Source organism: Podarcis muralis, chromosome 2 (genome assembly GCF_964188315.1).
Source record: "Podarcis muralis chromosome 2, rPodMur119.hap1.1, whole genome shotgun sequence".
NCBI classification, from domain to species: Eukaryota; Metazoa; Chordata; class Lepidosauria; order Squamata; family Lacertidae; genus Podarcis; species Podarcis muralis.
Genome location: NC_135656.1, coordinates 40,100,286 through 40,118,313, shown reverse-complemented (window position 1 = coordinate 40,118,313; position 18,028 = coordinate 40,100,286). Strand labels below are relative to the sequence as shown.

At 46.1% G+C, this 18,028-nt stretch overlaps 1 protein-coding gene and 1 long non-coding RNA gene across 3 annotated transcripts in view; one reads left to right on the top strand and one right to left on the bottom strand.

Annotated features, from left to right (window-relative positions):
• Positions 1-7,251: 7,251 nt before the first annotated feature.
• LOC114590718 (uncharacterized) lies at positions 7,252-8,471 on the bottom strand. Its single transcript, XR_003705157.2, has 2 exons — positions 8,308-8,471; positions 7,252-7,656 (listed from the first exon to the last, which is right to left on the bottom strand). It is a non-coding gene; the product is annotated as an uncharacterized LOC114590718 (long non-coding RNA).
• A 184-nt stretch (positions 8,472-8,655) lies between these two features.
• The window catches only part of PMP22 (peripheral myelin protein 22), a 28,811-nt gene continuing 19,438 nt past the window's right edge, over positions 8,656-18,028 (top strand). Inside the window, exons 1-3 of one of the 2 annotated variants that reach the window (XM_028717127.2) lie at positions 8,656-8,799; positions 12,221-12,321; positions 13,599-13,698. In XM_028717127.2, the coding sequence (XP_028572960.1) occupies positions 12,244-12,321; positions 13,599-13,698 (178 nt within the window). In that variant the 5' untranslated portion in view covers positions 8,656-8,799; positions 12,221-12,243. Of the gene's footprint in view, positions 8,800-10,312; positions 10,465-12,220; positions 12,322-13,598; positions 13,699-18,028 lie in introns of those variants that run through there. The other variant, XM_028717128.2, reaches the window with a different exon arrangement.

Here is an 18,028-nt window from a genome sequence, read left to right as displayed (position 1 = left end):
ATCTGCACAAGTTCAGGTCATTCAGGTGTCCTGAAACTGGGTCTATGTCATAGGGGCATGCAGGAAATGTGCAAGAGCTCAAGAACAAACCTTGGGTTGTGTCCCACAAAATTGTCCGGTTAGTGCAAAAACTTCCACTTGTACAATGAGACTTCATCTTTGTCTCCTTTTTCTCTGTGTCCCCCACATCTGTTTTGGGGATTTCCCCAACCTTCTGGAGCAGATGGAAGTGGGCACCCAGGCAGAGGAGACAGAGCAAAAGTCCCATTGCACAGATGGAAGCCCTTGCACTAACCATTATATGGCAATTTCATTGGATAGCTATCATATTCTCAGTGGGCAAAATTGAGGCTTCTGATTTTGTGTGTTTGTGTGTGTGAGGGAGGCGATATTTATTTCCATTTGGTTTTCAAAAAAATAATAATAAACTGAGGTATTGTGCAAGGGAGATGTTTATCTGACTTGTATAAGGCTTGTGCAAGAGTGATGTAAAAAGGTAAAGGTAAAGGACTCCTGGATGGTTAAGTCCAGTCAAAGGCGACTATGGGGTGTGGCGCTCATCTCGCTTTCAGGCTGAGGGAGCCAGCGTTTGTCCACAGACAGCTTTCCGGGTCATGTGGCCAGCATGACTAAACTGCTTCTGGTGCAACCATGACAGAAACCAGAGCGCACGGAAACACCGTTTACCTTCCTGTCGCAGTGGTACCTATTTATCTACTTGCGCTGGCATGCTTTCAAACTGCTAGGTTGGCAGGAGCTGGGGCGGAGCAACGGGAGTTCACCCCGTTGTGGGGATTCAAACTGTCAACCTTCTGATTGGCAAACCACAGTGCCACCCGTGTCCCTTTGCAAGAGTGACAAAGCAGTTTTGTACTAGGCCTCTGCATATATTCATTTATTTATTCCTAAGGATCAATATATGTGCCGCAATTGCAGTCTCTGAGATAATCCCTCCGGTGGACTGTGTGGAGAAAGTTCCTCCATGCCTAGTTGCTGGTGGGTGCATCTGCCACCCACTAAAAACGTCACCATACACATGGCATACTGCCCACCAAAAACACACATGCAACCTTTCACCAAGTTCTGCACCCGCAGCAACTGTGACTATGTAACAGGTTATTTTTCCACACTGAGGGGAAACATGGATGAAATGCAAAGAGAAAGTACAGACTGACATTGTGATGCCAATGACGTCCTGTGAAAAACCTGGGTGCATGAACAGGACTGCTTCCCCAGCAAACTCCCATCTGTGACATATATGGGCTGGGATTGTGATGCCAATTCCTTTATGCGGGCACAATGAAAAGGAAAAGGAAAGGAAAGGAAAACCTCTAGAAAAGTGCATGCATATTTCAGAGAAATTGGTTCTTCCACGTGTCTGGGTATGTAAGCATGTCTCTGTTGCCAGTGTAAAATCGGAACAGCCATGCCCCCTAATGCATTCTCACTGCTGAAGGCAGGCAGAATAGCTTTCCTTGTGGCTTGTTCACATGATTAAAAATATTTGGAGGCAGCACAGTATTAAAATCCCTGGAGCTATAATGGAAACCACATGCGTAATAAATATGTCCAGGGGCCCCAGTCTGCTTGGATCACTTTGCTTTTCAAGGCAGAAAAAGAGAGAGAAACCTTTTGTCTGAGACAGGCTAGCGGGTGGGATGGGATCTCATGTATGCATTTCCTTCTCATTTCCTAATCTATAAGATTGTGCCAGAAGAGTCTTCCTTAGCCCCAGGCTACGCTGAACTTGTGTTTAGGTTTTGCATATTTCTCACTTTAAAAGCTGTGTTTGGCATAAGGGGAAGAAAGGAAGCTCACCCTGGCCAATTTCTTCTGGATAAAGGACAAGACGTAGCCTCTCTTTGCAGCACACATGCCATGTGTGTAGTTCCTCCATTAGGATCTAAATGTTTCACAGTTTGGGACATTCATTATTGGTGTTTTTATTTGAGGAGCAAGTATTCAGAGTTCAAAATGTGGTGCTTCATTAGGAACAAAACTGAGGCACTCTTAAACACACTTACCCACTGAATAACATGAGGCCCACCTCTGCATAACTATGCCCAGAAGTACACTGGTAATATATGAGCTAGCAACTCAGTTTATCCAGCTAAAAAATAATCTGCGTTGCGTTTTGGAGCTTCCTTAACCCAGGAATAACCCTGGAACAAGGCTGAACTCAGGGTTTTAGGCATCAGGCCAAGAACAACATATTTTGGCCCAGAATTTGGCTGTCTTTAAACTGTGCCCCAAATTAGCTGCCTGATGAGGTGAAGATTTCAGACTGCCTCATGATGAGGCCAGCATTGGCTTGGCCATAGAAGTTGCTGCAGCTGTGAGATGTCAGCTCACAGATTAAATAGCTTGTGTACATAGGCTTTTTCTTGTGAATGGAGGGAAGAGGGGGGAAATGGTCAAAGGTAATATGCAAAATGGGATCGAAAGCTATTGAAACTGTGGTAACTGGGGTGCTTTCCCACTGCGACTTGCTGAATCAGCTCCCTCATGGAAGGCCTGAAGTGCATGAAGTGGGAGGTGAAGGAAACCAAATGCTGGCAATCCTCAACGTGTGTCAAAGCACATTGTTGCAACACACATCATTTTTAAAGACTGGAAGCAGTTTGGTTTTTTAAAATAAAAAAAAGTTTTTCCACCCTTGTAGGAATGTAGGAAATTGTCTTATGCTAAGTTAGACCATTAGTTCATCTAATTCAGGGTTTCCCAAACTTGGGTCTTCAGCTCTTTTTGGACTACAACTCCCATCATCCCTAGCTAGCGGGACCAATGGTCAGGGATGATGGGAACTGTAGTCCAAAAAACAGCTGGAGACCCAAGTTTGGGGAACTCTGATCTAGTTCAATATTGTTGGTGTTGAGTGGTAGTGGCTCTCCAGGGTTTCAGACAAAGGTGTTCCTACTCCTATTCAGCGATGCCAGGGATTGAACCTGGAACCACTGAGTTTTGGCTCTTCCCCGTCTCCGTAACTATGCCTAGATTCAATAAGTCAATATTGTCCATTATTTTCCCTAAACTGCCCCTTTTCAGTCCTTCAGGGAGCTCACCTAGCCTTGTCTCCTGTTCCAAGTGTTTTTTCAAGTTCCAAGTTGAGATCATAGAGTGATATGGATTCTGACAGGACGCTGACACCACCAACTATTTATCCTTAACATCAGGGGTGGTGATGGTGGGGGGGGGGGGAGTCATTTCACTCTGATGCTTGCTCAAGGACTGCAAGCCACGGATGGCAAACCTGGTCTACAGCTTCCATCTCCTGAACCAATGGCCATGCTGGCCAGAGATGGTGAGAAGTGGAGTCCAACAATATCACCATGTTGGCTACCCCTGGTGTAAGGAGCAGTTCTGTGAACTGACTGAGACTGAATCCAAACAAGACTGAATATATCAGGTGGATCAGTGGCTTGGAGGTATAGATAGACACCTGCCATTGGTTCTTCCTGGTCACTGAGTCATGCAGCCTTGAAGTGATCCTAGAGACACGGATTAAGATGCTGCTCCAAGTGTCTCCACCAAGTAGCCTGAGGCCTTTTCAGAGGCAGGAGGACACACCCAGACCATGGAACAGTCTCTCGGACAGGCTCAGCTGGCATCTTCTTTATGGTCTTTTCATTGCCAGACCTTTTTATTCACCCTTTTCAAAGAATCATAGTATTGTAGAGTTGGAAGGGACCCCACGGGGTCATCTAGTCCAACTCCCTGCAATGCAGGAATCCTGCCCACAGCTGCCCCTGGGTAGGCGTGAACCACCAGCCTTCTGGTTAACAGCCAGCCACACCGACCCAATAAATAACTTGCGATCTAGTTATCTAGTCTATCAGTTCCAGGTCTGTTATGTTGTATATCTATACCCTCTTTTTTCATTTGCTAGTTTTAAAATTCACACACACACATTCTAGAACAGGCACATCCAATTTCCATGAGACTGCAATCTACGGTACTCCCACTATAAAAAAAAACTGGCAGTGATCTACCCATCAAAGCTGTTGAGGGGCTGATTGGGGTCCTGCGATTAACCAGGATCAACCAGGGACACCCCACAATCAACCAGTAGATCGCAATCGACCTGTTGGACACCCCTGTTCTAGAAAATGCATGTTGTTGAGCACCTTATACAAAAGCAACAAATAAAGAAATGGCAAATCACACTGCAGAAGTATCATATCAGGATGGGGAGGGGCTGAATGATGGGCCTGGTTTGGGTGTGATTGCTGCACCAGCTCCAAGCTAGGACATTGACTTGCCTCTCTACTGTCTGTCCTGGACAGTGTGAGTGGCAGGGCTGTCAATACAGTGGTAGTGTGGCATTTCACTAAGTCCTATCAGACAGTGCCTGGGGATTGGATTGTGCCCTAAATAGCTACATGGGTGTGTTTGTGTGTGCGCTTATTTTAAACATTCAATATTGATATCCAACCAGGCATTAAATTCTAGTAAGTCTGTGCAATGCCTTCCTCACATGTCTTAATGCTGCATACGAAACAATCTCAGCTGATTTCCCCCTACAGCAGCAGCAGTCTGGTATCTTACTGGACGCCCCACTCAGCGCAGTCAAGGGGGACAGGGTTGTTGGCAGTTGTAGTCTAGCAACAGCTGGAGGGCACCAGGTTGGGGGAGGCTGCCCTCCAGCAGTCCCTCTTCCCTCGCTTTCAAGCAGCTGCTCGGGACTCTTAGTTAGAGGCCAATTACTCTGCACAACACTAACGCCAAGAAAGTGGGCATTGTGCATAAGGAACAAAGTGCCTACTCAGTCTTCGAAACAAACTTCACTTTATCTGCACATCATTAGAAACTAAGAGTGCTTGAGTTCTTCCCCCTGGAGAGCACATGCCCATGTTTGGAATGCCTTATGGATGGAATACTTGAAGTGAAAGGGGTGTGTGTGTGTGTGTGTGTGTGTGTGTGTGTGTGTGTGAAGGGAAAGGAGGAGGAGAGGCAGCTTCTTATTCAAATAGATCTCAGATAGTAGTGCTGATAAACTTTTGGGGGAGTTTTTGGATTCATTAATCTTGCATTTTTATGTTGTGAACCGCTCTGAGATCTACGGATGAAGGGCAGTGTACAAATTTAATTGATAAGAATAGTAGTAGTAATAATAATAATAATTCAGATCAGAACCTGCTTCTACCCTGATGAACACATGATTCAAATGCACACCCTAAGAAAACTCTGCTTTGTATAATAATTCACTAAAAGCAACACTGAGGTTGCTGGATTTTCCACGGCACTTGGATGTCTCCTCATTTGTCTCTCTAGCACTTTACTTAAACCAAAGATCCTAACAAATTGTGAACTGAAATGTATGATCAGAAAGGACATAAGAAAATATTACCGAGGACTCCCATTGACCAAAAAAATGGTTAGGTTTCCAAGGTAAGGGGGGGGGGCAAAATCTAAAAACACCTGCTTTCCTAGTGTCACTCATTGCATTGGGGCATACCCCATGAGTATATATCCCTGAGTATATGTCATTCAACTCTGCTGATGCTTACTTATAAGTAAGCTCAGTGAAACTTACTCCCACCCACATAAGCATGCATAGCACTGCAGTCTTCCAGACTATTGCACAACATCATAAAATTGCTGAGCTGGAACAAATGTGAAGGCCACCATACCATTTGTTCAGCATGATTCCCCATTTCTGGCTTCTCCTACATGATTTGCTGGTACTGTATTATCCATCATGTTCTGGATGGCAACAAAAAGCATGGGCATAGCCAAGATTTTTGTTAGGGGTTTTTGTGGTTTTTTGGAAATCCAGTCGAGCTTTTTTTTTTTTTTTTAGGAAATCAAGGTTGCTGAGCTTTTCTTAGGAAAACACGGATAAAAATACCCCATAAATAGGACATTGCACGGGACAGGCTTCTGCTGGGGGCAGGGGGCAATCTCAGATAATTGAGTACTTTCAACGCTTTTGAATAATATTTGTGGATCCCGCTGCCCCCCCCCCAGCTACACCCATGGGTACAGGAGATGGGGAGGGAAGGGGGAGGAAATGAAGTGACAGGAAGCCTTTCATGTGAACAACTCCAAATCCATGCCTAGTTTGGAGTGAGGCATGACTTATTTTCATTTTTGGACTGCTCTTTTTTGCAAGCATGGTAGATCACAAAAGGTGTATGTGCACATGTAAACAAATACCCATGGGTCTCAGGTTTCCTGGGCTTGGAGCAACACCCACACACAGAGCTGATGTTTTGTGCAAATCTGCTATATTGAGAAACTTGTATTAAAAAAAAGAAAGGTTTGTGCTTACAGGTAAACAGTTACCGGTGTGGACGCCCATAATGACCTCGGGGAAGGTCAGCCCACCCATGAAGTGGTGTGAATTAGAAGCCCCCAAATGAGCACTCTCATAGGCACCTCTTGCCAAGCGCCCACCTCTGCCAGAGAAGCGTTGCTAGTATAGGTGCTGATCTCCTGCAAGGTCTTGCAAGATGTCAAGGAGAGCAAATGATCTCATGAGATTTGGGTGAGATATTGAAAGCTCTTTCACGGAATCGGCACCCGTGGCAGCACTGCTTCTCAACAAGCGGCGGAGGTGACACAGCTAGTGGTACAACTGCAGTGCCAACGACAGGTGGCACAGTGGTGGTGAGCGTCCCACGGGTGGTGGTGCAGCAGAGCTGGGTGGCACTTCTTGTTTTGCCTCAAAATGGGATGTACCTCAGGATTCCAGAACTTACAGCTTTCAGCCCAAGTGGGGCTCGCTAGTTTGGGGAGGAGGTGTGTGATTCCTCAGCTGGAGTAGGCTCAGGACAGGTGAGGCTCACATGCCTCATCAAGCTCAGAAGGTATAAAATGAAAGCCATTCTGGCCAGGCCAGCGATTTGGACTGGAGCCACAGTGTGGAAAGAAAGGATGAGTTTGCCCACATGGGATCTCCAATGTGGTGTGCCCAGCCCCTACTCACAGTAGTCCTATGTTGTGAAATGTGGTGTTTGGGGGTGGGGTTGATTGGGATACTGCCTGTTTGTTGGTGATGGGTTTTTTAAATATATATACCTGTGGTCAGTGCTATTTTTATAGAAAAAGATGTACCGGAAATCAACAGAAACACCTTCCTTCTTCTCCTAGAATGCCATTGGTGCCCACCTGAGAGGTGCCGGAACTGCGGTTCTGTGAGTTCTGGCTGAAAAAAAGCCTTGCCCATGGTAATATTTTGCTGGATGCTGCCTCCCTCCATGCCCTCTACTTCCATTTTGTTTGCATCCGCCCAAAGTAAAGGCTGCAGTCTGCCTTTTCCCACAACCAGGTGCTGAAGGGACAATTTATGGTATTTCTATTTTTACAATTAAAACACCTCTTTTAGACAGAAATGCATTTGCACAAAAGAGCAGTATTAAAAATAAATAGTTCCCCTTGCCTACAAGCTGGACAGAAAACACATTTAGCAAAACAAACCTCCCTTGTAAAAGATGCAGGTAGGGACAGATGAACCAGACCAGATTTCATCTTCTGAAGTTAAGTGAACAAGCTAGCTATCTAAAAGGACTTTTCAGTATCAGACCTTAAATTGGTCACAAATGGACTGAACAGTGGGCTGGGACCTGGGTTCAGATCCTAGCTTTGGAAGCGTTGGCTATCTTCTGTCCATCTTCCTCAGCAGCGAAGAAATAAGCCTCCTTCAATAAGTTGTTCCTAGGATAAATAAACGTGATGCAGTCAGTAGAGTGGAATTAACAAATTCCGAATGAGCACCCTCCAAACAGAATCTGCAAGTTCCATTATCAAATCCAGAGGATACATGATGTTCCATGGCAGGGATAGATCTGTGATTTTCACATGGCAGCAGGCATGGCCTGCATTTTGATGGTTCTTTGGAGGAGGGGGAGAATGAGGATCCCTGTAAATGTGACTTTCCCCTCTTCTCTCCTGTTTGACTGAAGGCATCTCCTGTAACTAAACTTACAGGTAAAACAAAAAAATTCCTTCCAGTAGCACCTTAAAGACCAACTAAGTTAGTTCTTGGTATGAGCTTTTCGTGTGCATGCACACTTCTTCAGATACACTTCTTCAGATAAACTTACAGGTGTTAAGGATGAGTACCCAAGGAACACACATCTGCCCCACCTCCACCAAGGACATAATCAGCCAGTCTTTGGGGATGATGGCGCTGTGGCTTGGAGGAGAAACCCTTGTGCGATCGAAATGCAAAGCGGGAAAAGTCCCTAAAGGCTATGCATCTCCCATTCTTACAACCAGGTGGGCTAAACTGATGTTGCAAATCTATTCAGTGAAGCCACTTATTGTATGGCACGGGAAAAAAATCAGAACCCCTGGTTCCATCACCTTTAGCACTGAGTCCCAGGACACCTTGTCCGCTCTCCTTTTGCTTCGGTCTTTGAACGACAGCTGCCAACGGAATGATTGACGTCGTTCCGGACTTTTCACCCAGCCTTCCGACCACGGAGATGTCAAGCCGGCCACTCCCTCGCGGCGGAGTAATCCTTTGCTCACCCTAAATAGGCCCTGCGTGCTGGCGGTGTTCCCTGCCGGAGGATAAAGATAGAGAGGCGCTGCCCCTTTAAATAGTAAAGGGTGTTCTCTCTCAGGCCACCATGACATATCTGGGCGTTGGAACGGGGGCTGAATAAACGGGGCGAGCACGAGACCTGCGGATGCAGTAAAGGGTTTGCAACCAGCGAGGGCTCACTCGGCGCGCACAGGAGTTTAGAGGCAGATCTGCTTCTGTCCGAGGTCCAGCAACTGGAGTTTAATCCCACCTGGCTCTCGCTTTCTAGGGAATACTGCTTGGGAAAAAGAGCAAGCTCTTTGGCCTTGGTAAGTTGTTTATTATTTTTATTATTTATTAATTAATAAACGCTCAGATCTAGCAGACATCAGTATTGGGACAGCCTTTCCTCTTACCGGCTTGGGGGTGCCAAAGATTCACGCGGAGCACAACTTCGAGAAACGCGGTGGCTGTTCTCTTAATTCGGATTGCCACCGATACAACACTCTAGAACTGATGCTAGAGTTCCACTGCTCCGGTTACTATGGGCGGGAGGTGGTGGTGGTAGTAGGAAGACAGGTGGCAGAGGTCTGTCAGGTGTGAAATCCTAGCAATGCCATCAATTTAAAGGGTGAGAGATGCTTCCCCCACCGTCGGATTCCTCTCTGGGTGTCAGGTGAGCAGTACACAAATGCAGATAAATGAAAACGAGAGAGGAACGGATGTGATCGGCTTGAGAGAGAGCGTGCAACATAGGCAACAACTGGTTTTGGGGTGAGGGTGGCCGGGACAAACCTGAGCCTTCTGGCCCAGGAGCGATCGGACGCAGCTTGCTCTTGCACGCATCAGCTGGGGGGGGGGGGGCACAGAGCGGTTAAAAAACCCACCGGGAACACGCCAGAAATCGAATGAAGAGCAGCTATAAGGAGAGTGTAGGGTAGCGGTCTCTTCTCGGGGTTACCGATGGAACGCCTTGCGCGTGTGTTGTGTGCCACGCACTGCATCCCACCCCAGTGAGACGAGCCCAGTGTGGAAAAGGAGGCGCTTAATGGACTTTGGCGTGGACGGACTGTGCTGCATCCGTTGTGCCTAGCTGAGCTTCCTAGGCACGTCAGGCCGCCGGCCTCTTCTTCCTCTGGATCCCCGGAGCCCACCAGCGGCTCCATGGTAGCTGCGCCTACCTGGCCATCGCGCCCCCGTCCTGCGCCCTTCTCTTCGAGGGATTTGCACCCGCAGCCATCCGAGGACGACCGGACGCGAAGATCACCACCGCCGCCGCCGCCTCTTGACCCGCCTTGCGTTTCAGCAAGGAACATCGCTTTCCCAGGACCGGAGAGGGGAGAGTGCTTGTACCGCGGGGCCACGATCTTTCCCAAGCCCTCCGCCATAGCAGTCAACTCCTAGGGGCTGAAGTCCCTCTGCCCCCCCCCCCATAAAATATTTGAGTTGGTGCGCATTGCTATTCCTTATGGTGTCTGTGCCCCTCATTTTGTAATCAATTATCTGGGGCGGGGCTTACCTGGGCCCCCCAATATTTTATTCAAGTTGGCACCCCTGCCTTCCGCTTTTCCACTGGGGATGAGAAAGAAAGAAGGAAGGAAAGAAAGAAAGAAAGAAAGAAAAGCCCAGAAGAAGAACTGTAGCTATCCGGGCTTGGATTTCTGGGGCCCACGATCCAAGGCGGCCGCTCCATTGGCAAAGCGATCGTCCGCGCGCTCTCCCTTTTCCTTTCCCGTCCGGGAAAGTATTTATAGACGCCCGCCCGTTTCTCCTGCCCGTCGGTTTACGCCGGCGCCCTGGACCCGCCCTGCTTGGCGCCCGGCCACCATTGGGCGTTGTTCTTGGGGTCCCGCCCATTCACGGGCTCACTCGATCTTCGGACGGGGAGGCACGCGGGCGCCCGCACTCGGCGCGCAGTCTTCGTCGGAGAGAGCGAGTGGCCAGGTCGCCTGCCAGAGGGAGCGCGAGCTTTTATTTTAATTTTTTGCAGACCAGTAAGTAACCAGCCTGTCTTCCCAGCGCATTCTTTTACAGATAGATATTTGGGGTGGAGGGGAGCAAGAGATTTTTCCACTGAAGCGCCCCCTGGGACCTCTCTTCGCAACCGGCCCCATGGCCCCTTTCCGGCCCGTGCGCGCACTCTAGATTTGGATTATAACGTCAGCAGCAGCCCCACCCAGCCTTCGACCCCTCGATGCGGGACCCTACTCGACCCAGCTCCCCAGAAAGTTTATCGGGGGCTCGCTGCGTGTTGATGCCTGTTGCACCGAACCCCACTTTGTAGGACTATTGTGTCTAGCGGTGAGAGCGGGGTGGAGAGCTCTCCCCAAGGCTTCGCGCCGCTGAGAAAGTCCGCTACTCCAGGCTGGGGCTGATATAATTAGAAACGGGTTGAAACATTTTAGCACGTAGATCTTTCCCCCTCCTCTTCCCCCACTCCGCCGGCCCTGGAAGAATTCCATTCCTCATAACAGTCGCTTGGCAGATTTTGAAGTGTGCGTAAAGGGGAGCGCGAGGAGAGTGCATGGCGCTCTTCTGTGAAAGAAAACTTGCCTAGAGAGATTTCTCCCATTTGATTATAAAGATCCCCCCACCCAAACTTTTTACAACGGTATTTCTAATAACTGATCCCCTAGTCCCTCCGAATCCGCAGGACTTGATCGTTGTGCCTGCTCCCCAAATCCCATCTCTCCCACAATTGGCCACCTAGGAATCTCGCCCCCCATACACCCAAAAAAGAGGGAAACCCATGATTTTTTTTGGTGAATTTCATGCAATATCTGTATTTTTGTACAGTTTCCATTCTATTTAGAAGCTGTGGGAGAGATAGCTGGCGGGCTGCGTTTGTGCGGCTGGTGGTTTAATGGGCTCCAAATGTTGATTATTCAAGGGAGAATGGTGGCTTTGTGGCATAACGGTTTCCATTTCCCGCCTCCTGAGCCAGTGGAGGTCTAGTCCAAGTGGGGTGGCTGTTTTCCTGCTTTATTTTAGACTCTCTTCTTTTCTGCTTTGGAGCGCTTTCTTAAGCACTCATTTAGAAAACAGATACTTGATATATGTATATATCACCTCATCATCTGCTGGCTGTTTGGGAGCAGAGTGCAACCCCCTCCCCCCCGCAATAAAATGGAAACTTTGAGGAATGTGATGTCGTTTGAGTTTTTCCATATGCCAATAGTCACCATAAGTTTTCCAAATCTTGGGGGTAGGGGCAGGGAGGGGAAGGAATCCAGCCCTGAAAAGGGAAATAATCTAAAAGATGTGATATTTTAGGGAGAGCTTGGAGGGGAGTTTCAGATCATTTATTCTGACCCCCTCAGCTCTGTTTGCCTTTTGATGGGTATGTTCACTGCACCAGGCTCTGGGTCTGGTTTATTTCAAATCTCACCCTTTACTTTCCAAACCTGCCAAATTGGTTGGATTTCTTCAGACATGCAAGATTAATTACTCCCTGCCCTGCCCCTTTTGGCTAATCTCCTAGTCAAGAAATTTGAAAACTTCCCATCTGCCTCCACCATCAGTGCACATACACACACACACACACATATATATGATGTATATTATTTTTTCATGCATTTATTTAGCTTCGTCAAACCATATGGTGTATATTTTCTGTCTCAGAGGCACCCTCTGCTGTTCGTGTCTCAAAATTAGACTTGCCTCATCATCCCAGTATCATGTAGAAGGCTATTCACTGGTAACCTTTCTCCATTTACTTAAATGTGTGTGTGTTTTCTTTTTCCCTTCCAGATCTATCCAACACTTTTGCCAAAATGCTCCTTTTGTTGTTGGGAATCATTGTGCTCCATGTTTCAGTGCTTGTCCTTCTCTTCGTCTCAACAATTGTCAGTGTAAGTATGAACACCCCTCATTTGTTTTCCAATTCCCTTCCAAGCTGCTAAAGGGCAGAAGGGTGACACCAGAGCTTTTGACCTCTGGTCCTAATGCTCTCTGCCTGTAGATGCGATTCCGTTGGAATCTGTAGAAGTTTACTTTGCATTTGAAACTGCACTTTCTCCATTGAACTCAGTGAAAGGTCTGAGCAAACATGTTAAGGTTAGGCTGTTTTTGTTTGCAACCCCAATGCTTCTTTATGGAACTGATCACGATGGAGATCCAATGGCTTCTCATGAAAAAGGAAGCTGTTGCAGCCAAAATGGCTCCCAAATGACTTCATTGTTTGCGTCGCAAGAATAGCTGAAGAACCGTTTGTTTTTTCAGAGATCAGGTTTCTGGAGCGTGCGAGCATCTTGAAGCATATGAAACCTTTATAAATAATGTTAGTCTTTGCTAGTTAAAAAGAAAAGCCAAACTAGGAGAGCCACAAAGCTTTGTTAAATCTGAGCCAGGACTCTGTCCCAGAACTGGTTTTAAGTTCTAGGGAAGAGAGAGAACCTGAAAATCTACAGAGCACATTTCCCTCTCCACTAAGTGACTTGCCTATACAGTCAGCCACTACATATTCAGCATTCAGGAGAAGAATTACTATGCTGCTGGATGCCTTCACGTTTCCATATCTGTTAGCTAATCTGTTACCTTAGGCAGAGGTGTGTCAATGAATGCCTGATTGTAATCAATCGTGTGAGCAGCTTGTTTCATTTGCATGCTTTTCAATAAGGTCTTACAAAAAAAGAAAAGAAAAAAACAGCCAATGGATGTGTTGGGAGTGGGAGGTGAAGCTTGGGGAACTGGATTTCCCTTTCCCTGTCAATTTGGCAAAAGCTTAAAGAGAGAGGTGTTTGCTTTTTCTTTGAACTCTCTCTCTCCCCCCCCCCTTTTGCAATGGATGCAAAGAATGAAAGTACAAAGCACTTTTTCTTTATTTCAGTCAATTTAAATAGGATTGTGTTTGGTTTTTGTGTGCTCCCCGCCTCGGAAATAAGCTTTTAGTTATGCACAAAGGTTTTTTTTATCTTTTTTTTTTTTTAAAGAAAGCTTAAAATGCCTCTTTACTGCTCAGGGTTTCATTTCAGTCCTTAAGGACAAAGCAAGAACAGACATGCAGATGAACTTGCACCAGGAGAGGGATCACTTTTAGTACATGGTTTCTCTCAGTGCTTAGTTTGTATGTGGCCCTGCTCCTTTTGAACTTCCCCTCCTCTCACTGTGTTCTGTCCTTCCCTTTCAGCAATGGCTCATTTGGGATGGGCACACATCAGCCCTTTGGCAGAACTGCACCCTCCAGGGGTCCCTGAGTTCATTTCAATGCGCCAAAACGTCTGCAGATGGTAAGGATTCTGTCACCTTTTCTTCACTTTGCCTCCTATGATACCTTTGTAGAAATAGATTTGACAATGAGCTAGTCCTCAGGGCCTGCTCTGAGTGCAGTTTGGGTGAAATCCTGCACCCTAGTCCCATCAGTGTGTGTGTGTCTTGCAATGTTCTCCTCACTGTTTAGCCCATGTTGCTCAAGGGATGGCCATCTGCCATGGATGATTTTGCTGAGATGGATGCCCCATGGGATCTCTTCCAGCTCTACGATTCTAAGGACCTACATCTTCTGACTTCTTGCCAAACCTTTCAGAAAACCTAGAGTCCGATCTGTAACATTCTTTTAAAAGAGAAAGAAAGAATTGGCCCACCATTCTTAAGATCATGTGAACTTACAGGAATGTGTGAAACTGCCTTATACTGGGTCTGTCCATTGGTCCATCTGGCTTGATATTGTCTACCCTTGGAGCACATCTTCAGGGCTTCATGGATTCTGCTCTACCTGGAGATGCCAGGGGGTTGAACCCGAGATCTTTTGAATGCAAATTATGTGGTCAACCACTGAGCTATGGCTCTTCCCCTTCTGTTGCCTGGCTTTCTGATAGAGAAGAAAATATTATCCATGAATAGTTAATACAGAGATGGCTGCTTAAAACATAATCTTGTGTATGATGTACTCTGGCTACCTACCCACCCACCTCTGCCTACTCACCCGCTCACTACTTGACATAAGCTTATGTCAACATATAAAATCTAGCCTCACTTGCTGTGTTTTGAGTCTTGGTTGTGAATAAAACCTGTATAGGTGGCACACTCTTAGTGGCCTAATGGACAGCTCTGTGGGTCAGAATATTCTACAGGCTGGATCACAGTTGTGTTTTGAAGATAAGCTAGAAAGAACTGTAATATATTTGGCACATTAAGGCTGCAGTCCTGTGCACACTTACCTTTGAGGAAGCCCTATTGTACACAGTAGGTCTTAACTGGTCAGTGAACATACATTGGATTAAGCTGTAGAAGCTGTTAATAGCAGGTAAAACGAGGATTCATGTTCAAGAAAGTCCCAGTGGAAATGTAAGTTGGCAACTTTCCTAACTTGCCACAGAGTTGCTGCTGGTTTTTGTTTCATCTCTAAGCATCCAAACATTTCTGCTTACATTTTTGCTTGCAGTTGATTTGTATTTGTTACTATCACTGCATACAGCTTGTTCACACATCTCACGTTGGCTTGTATCAAAATACTTCCATGGCTTAATGGCTAGAGGTATCTTGTTTCCACAACACAGGAGTTGGATAATTCAGAAGTTGGTGAATCATAAATCTTCTGCACTCAAGACAATTTAAGCCACTGACATCATTATTAACTAATTAGATGTGAATGCTATGGGGAAAGGCTTATTGTAAGGCAACCATGATTCTTTTGCAGCATTTTATTCTTCCTACAAAAAGGAATCCTTTGCTAAGAGGCCAGTAACTAGTTAAGGCAGGAGTCTGGGTACATGCATAAATATCAAGTTTTCTCAATGGACAGATGGGTGCAACAGATATATTGACACCATAGCTATTATACTTGTTTTATGAATTGTCTGGAACTAGAGGCAAACAAGGAAGTAGTCAGGCCTACTGATGATCTACTCAAATTTATGACAGCAAAATACCATGCAGGTAGCAAAGACTCTTTTAAATCCAGTTGACAGGACGAAAAGATGGCAGCTTAGATTTTGGAGCAAGTTTGTATCACTGTTTTCTTCACTCCATATAATTTTTTTAAAAATAAATTATGGAGCTAGAGAGGGTACAACAAAAACCTCCACAATTAAAACGATGAGGGGATGGACACTCTTTTCATCTGAATAAATGTTTACGAATTTGAGGGTGGGGCATGGCGTCCAAAAGATGGTCACCAACTTGGATGGCTTTGGAAGGGGATTAGAACAGTTAATGGAGGATGAAACTAATAATGGCTGCAGTCCATTGTTTTGAATATGAGTATGAATATTCCTCTGAATACCAGTTGCCAGGGCTCATGAGCAGGCAAGTTCTGTTTTGCTCCTGCTCTACTTGTGAGCTTCTCTACTTGTGAGTAGTCAGGCCCACTGATGATCTACAGAATGCTCAAGAGTGGAGGCTGGTCTATCAAGTGGGGTGTTTCACCTCCCTTCAGCCAGCTCCCTCCTCTCTGCCTTCTTTCTTACATTCAGCCCAGAGGATGGCATTGGCTGTTGGTTTCCTCTTCCTTAGTTTCAATGTTGCCATTGTAGAACACAGTGGGGAGGAGGATGGGGGCAGAACTAGTCGGCTCTGCCTCTCACCGGCTCTGGCTCCACCTACTGTTGGACTCCTTGCCTTCCGCCCTACCAGTCCCAATGGGCACCAGCCACCACAGATGCTGGACTAGGAATCCTTTAGTCCCATGGTGGCTTAAGTTGACCCTCCAGCTGTTTTGGGACTACAACTCCCATCATCCCTAGCTAACAGGACCAGTGGAAATGTAGTCCCAAAACAGCTGAAGGGCCGAGTTTGGCCACCGCTGCTTTAGTCTGATCCAACAGGGCTCTTCTCCCTTAAGGAAGGCGTGGAGGGAGTGTAGCTTGCTTTCTATTAAATGAATTAATTGACTATTAAACTTTGATTCACAACCTTCTGAATATCTGGGGAGTCCTCTGAGTATGTAGAAGCCACTCCCTTACATTTGTTGCACCCCCTAAGCAATAGGCAGTGGCACACAACCACCTGAGTTTGCTATTATGTTAGACATGGTAGCTGAAAATGGAACCTCTGAGTTCACTGGAGGAATATTAAGTGCTTGGAACAATCAGTGGGGGAGAGCTCTCCCATTGGGATCATAATCATGCCTTGCTTATAAGGCCTCTAAAAGCTTTTGTTGGCCACTGGAGTAGATGAATGTTTGGTATGATGCAGCAAGACTATCCTTTCGTACTTGTAGATTTGCAGCTGCACTGTGTGGGAGCAAAGCATCTCTTCCCATTCTCCAGAGTTAAAATCTTAAACCTAGATGATGTAAGCAGAAGCTGAATTTTGCCCATGGAAGAAGGTGGAGAGGGAGAAACCGTTTTGGAGTTATGACCCAAACTGGGCCGTTTTCCATTTCAGTTTGTAAATAATCACTCTCCTAAGATTGTTCTTCTACCCAGCTCAAGTCCTGGAATTTCTTAGCAGCTGTGGGCTGCAGTCCTATGCACCCTAATCTGAGAACTAATCTGAGTAGACATGTGTAGGATTGGGCTGTTTGACGCTGGGCCTTAGTTGCTGATAGTGTTTCAAAATTCCAGTGACCTCCCCAGTTTGTTCTTAGGGTGTGGCAAAGATGGCGTTTCCTAAGATATTGTGCACCTGCTATCAGCCACCATTCTACTTGTGGTTTGCTTTTGTTCTGAGGATGCCCTAAGGAAAAGCCATATCATAGTTGTTGTTGCCTCCTACATCACACTGTCTCCTAAGGTCATGTGGCTTTGAGGGCACTTAGTGATTACAGATGTTCCTTATTCCATCATAGTTACTGAAGAGCAGATTTCCTCTAGTCATAACTTGGCCACTTTGAGTATCTTCTCAATGAGACACTAGGAGTTGAATCCCAAAGCATTTCTTTAGGCATAGTCATGCAATGTGAATTGCTCCACATCTGTATCCCCTCCAGGCACATTTTTTCAAAAGTTGAATAGAGTTGAAATGTTCTCAAATCAGTGCCTTGAAATTGGGCATTTATTTAGGTAATAATTAAGAGTTAATATTAAAATTGTGGTTGTGCAATGGGCCATCATTTTTGTTCTTAGTTTAGAACAGCTTACTCCGGTAGGATGATAGTTGGTGTTTCCATGGGAGCTGGAAATCTCATGGGTTGAAGGAGAGCTTTGTGACAATCAGTGGGACTGACCAGTCAACATTAATGGTGAAGCAAATCTAGGAATTGATGCCTGATAGGAACTGGAGTTCAGTCACTCCACACATCACCCAGGTAGGCGTTCAGGGAATTAAATAATAATTGTGATGTGGCACTATTGTGGAAGGTCACACTTCTTGTATTCATTTAGAAGTTCCTTAACAACTTGGTCCAGGATACCTTGAAGACTGCTCAGTACCTTATATCCAGTGTGATTATTGAGGTTTTCAGGGGAGTCAGTGTTAGTGATTCTCCATGGTTCAGATGCATAGTTCACTTCCACCAGGAGTGTTGAGTATTGTGGGTTCAATTCTGTGGAACTCCCTGCCAGTTGAACAGAGAAGGTGCCTGTTTGATGTCAACTTCTGGCACTTATTGAAGACTTCATTTTAAGTGAGATTCCTCCCGATTTTTAATTGCTTTTAGGTTGTATCCTTCATGTATCC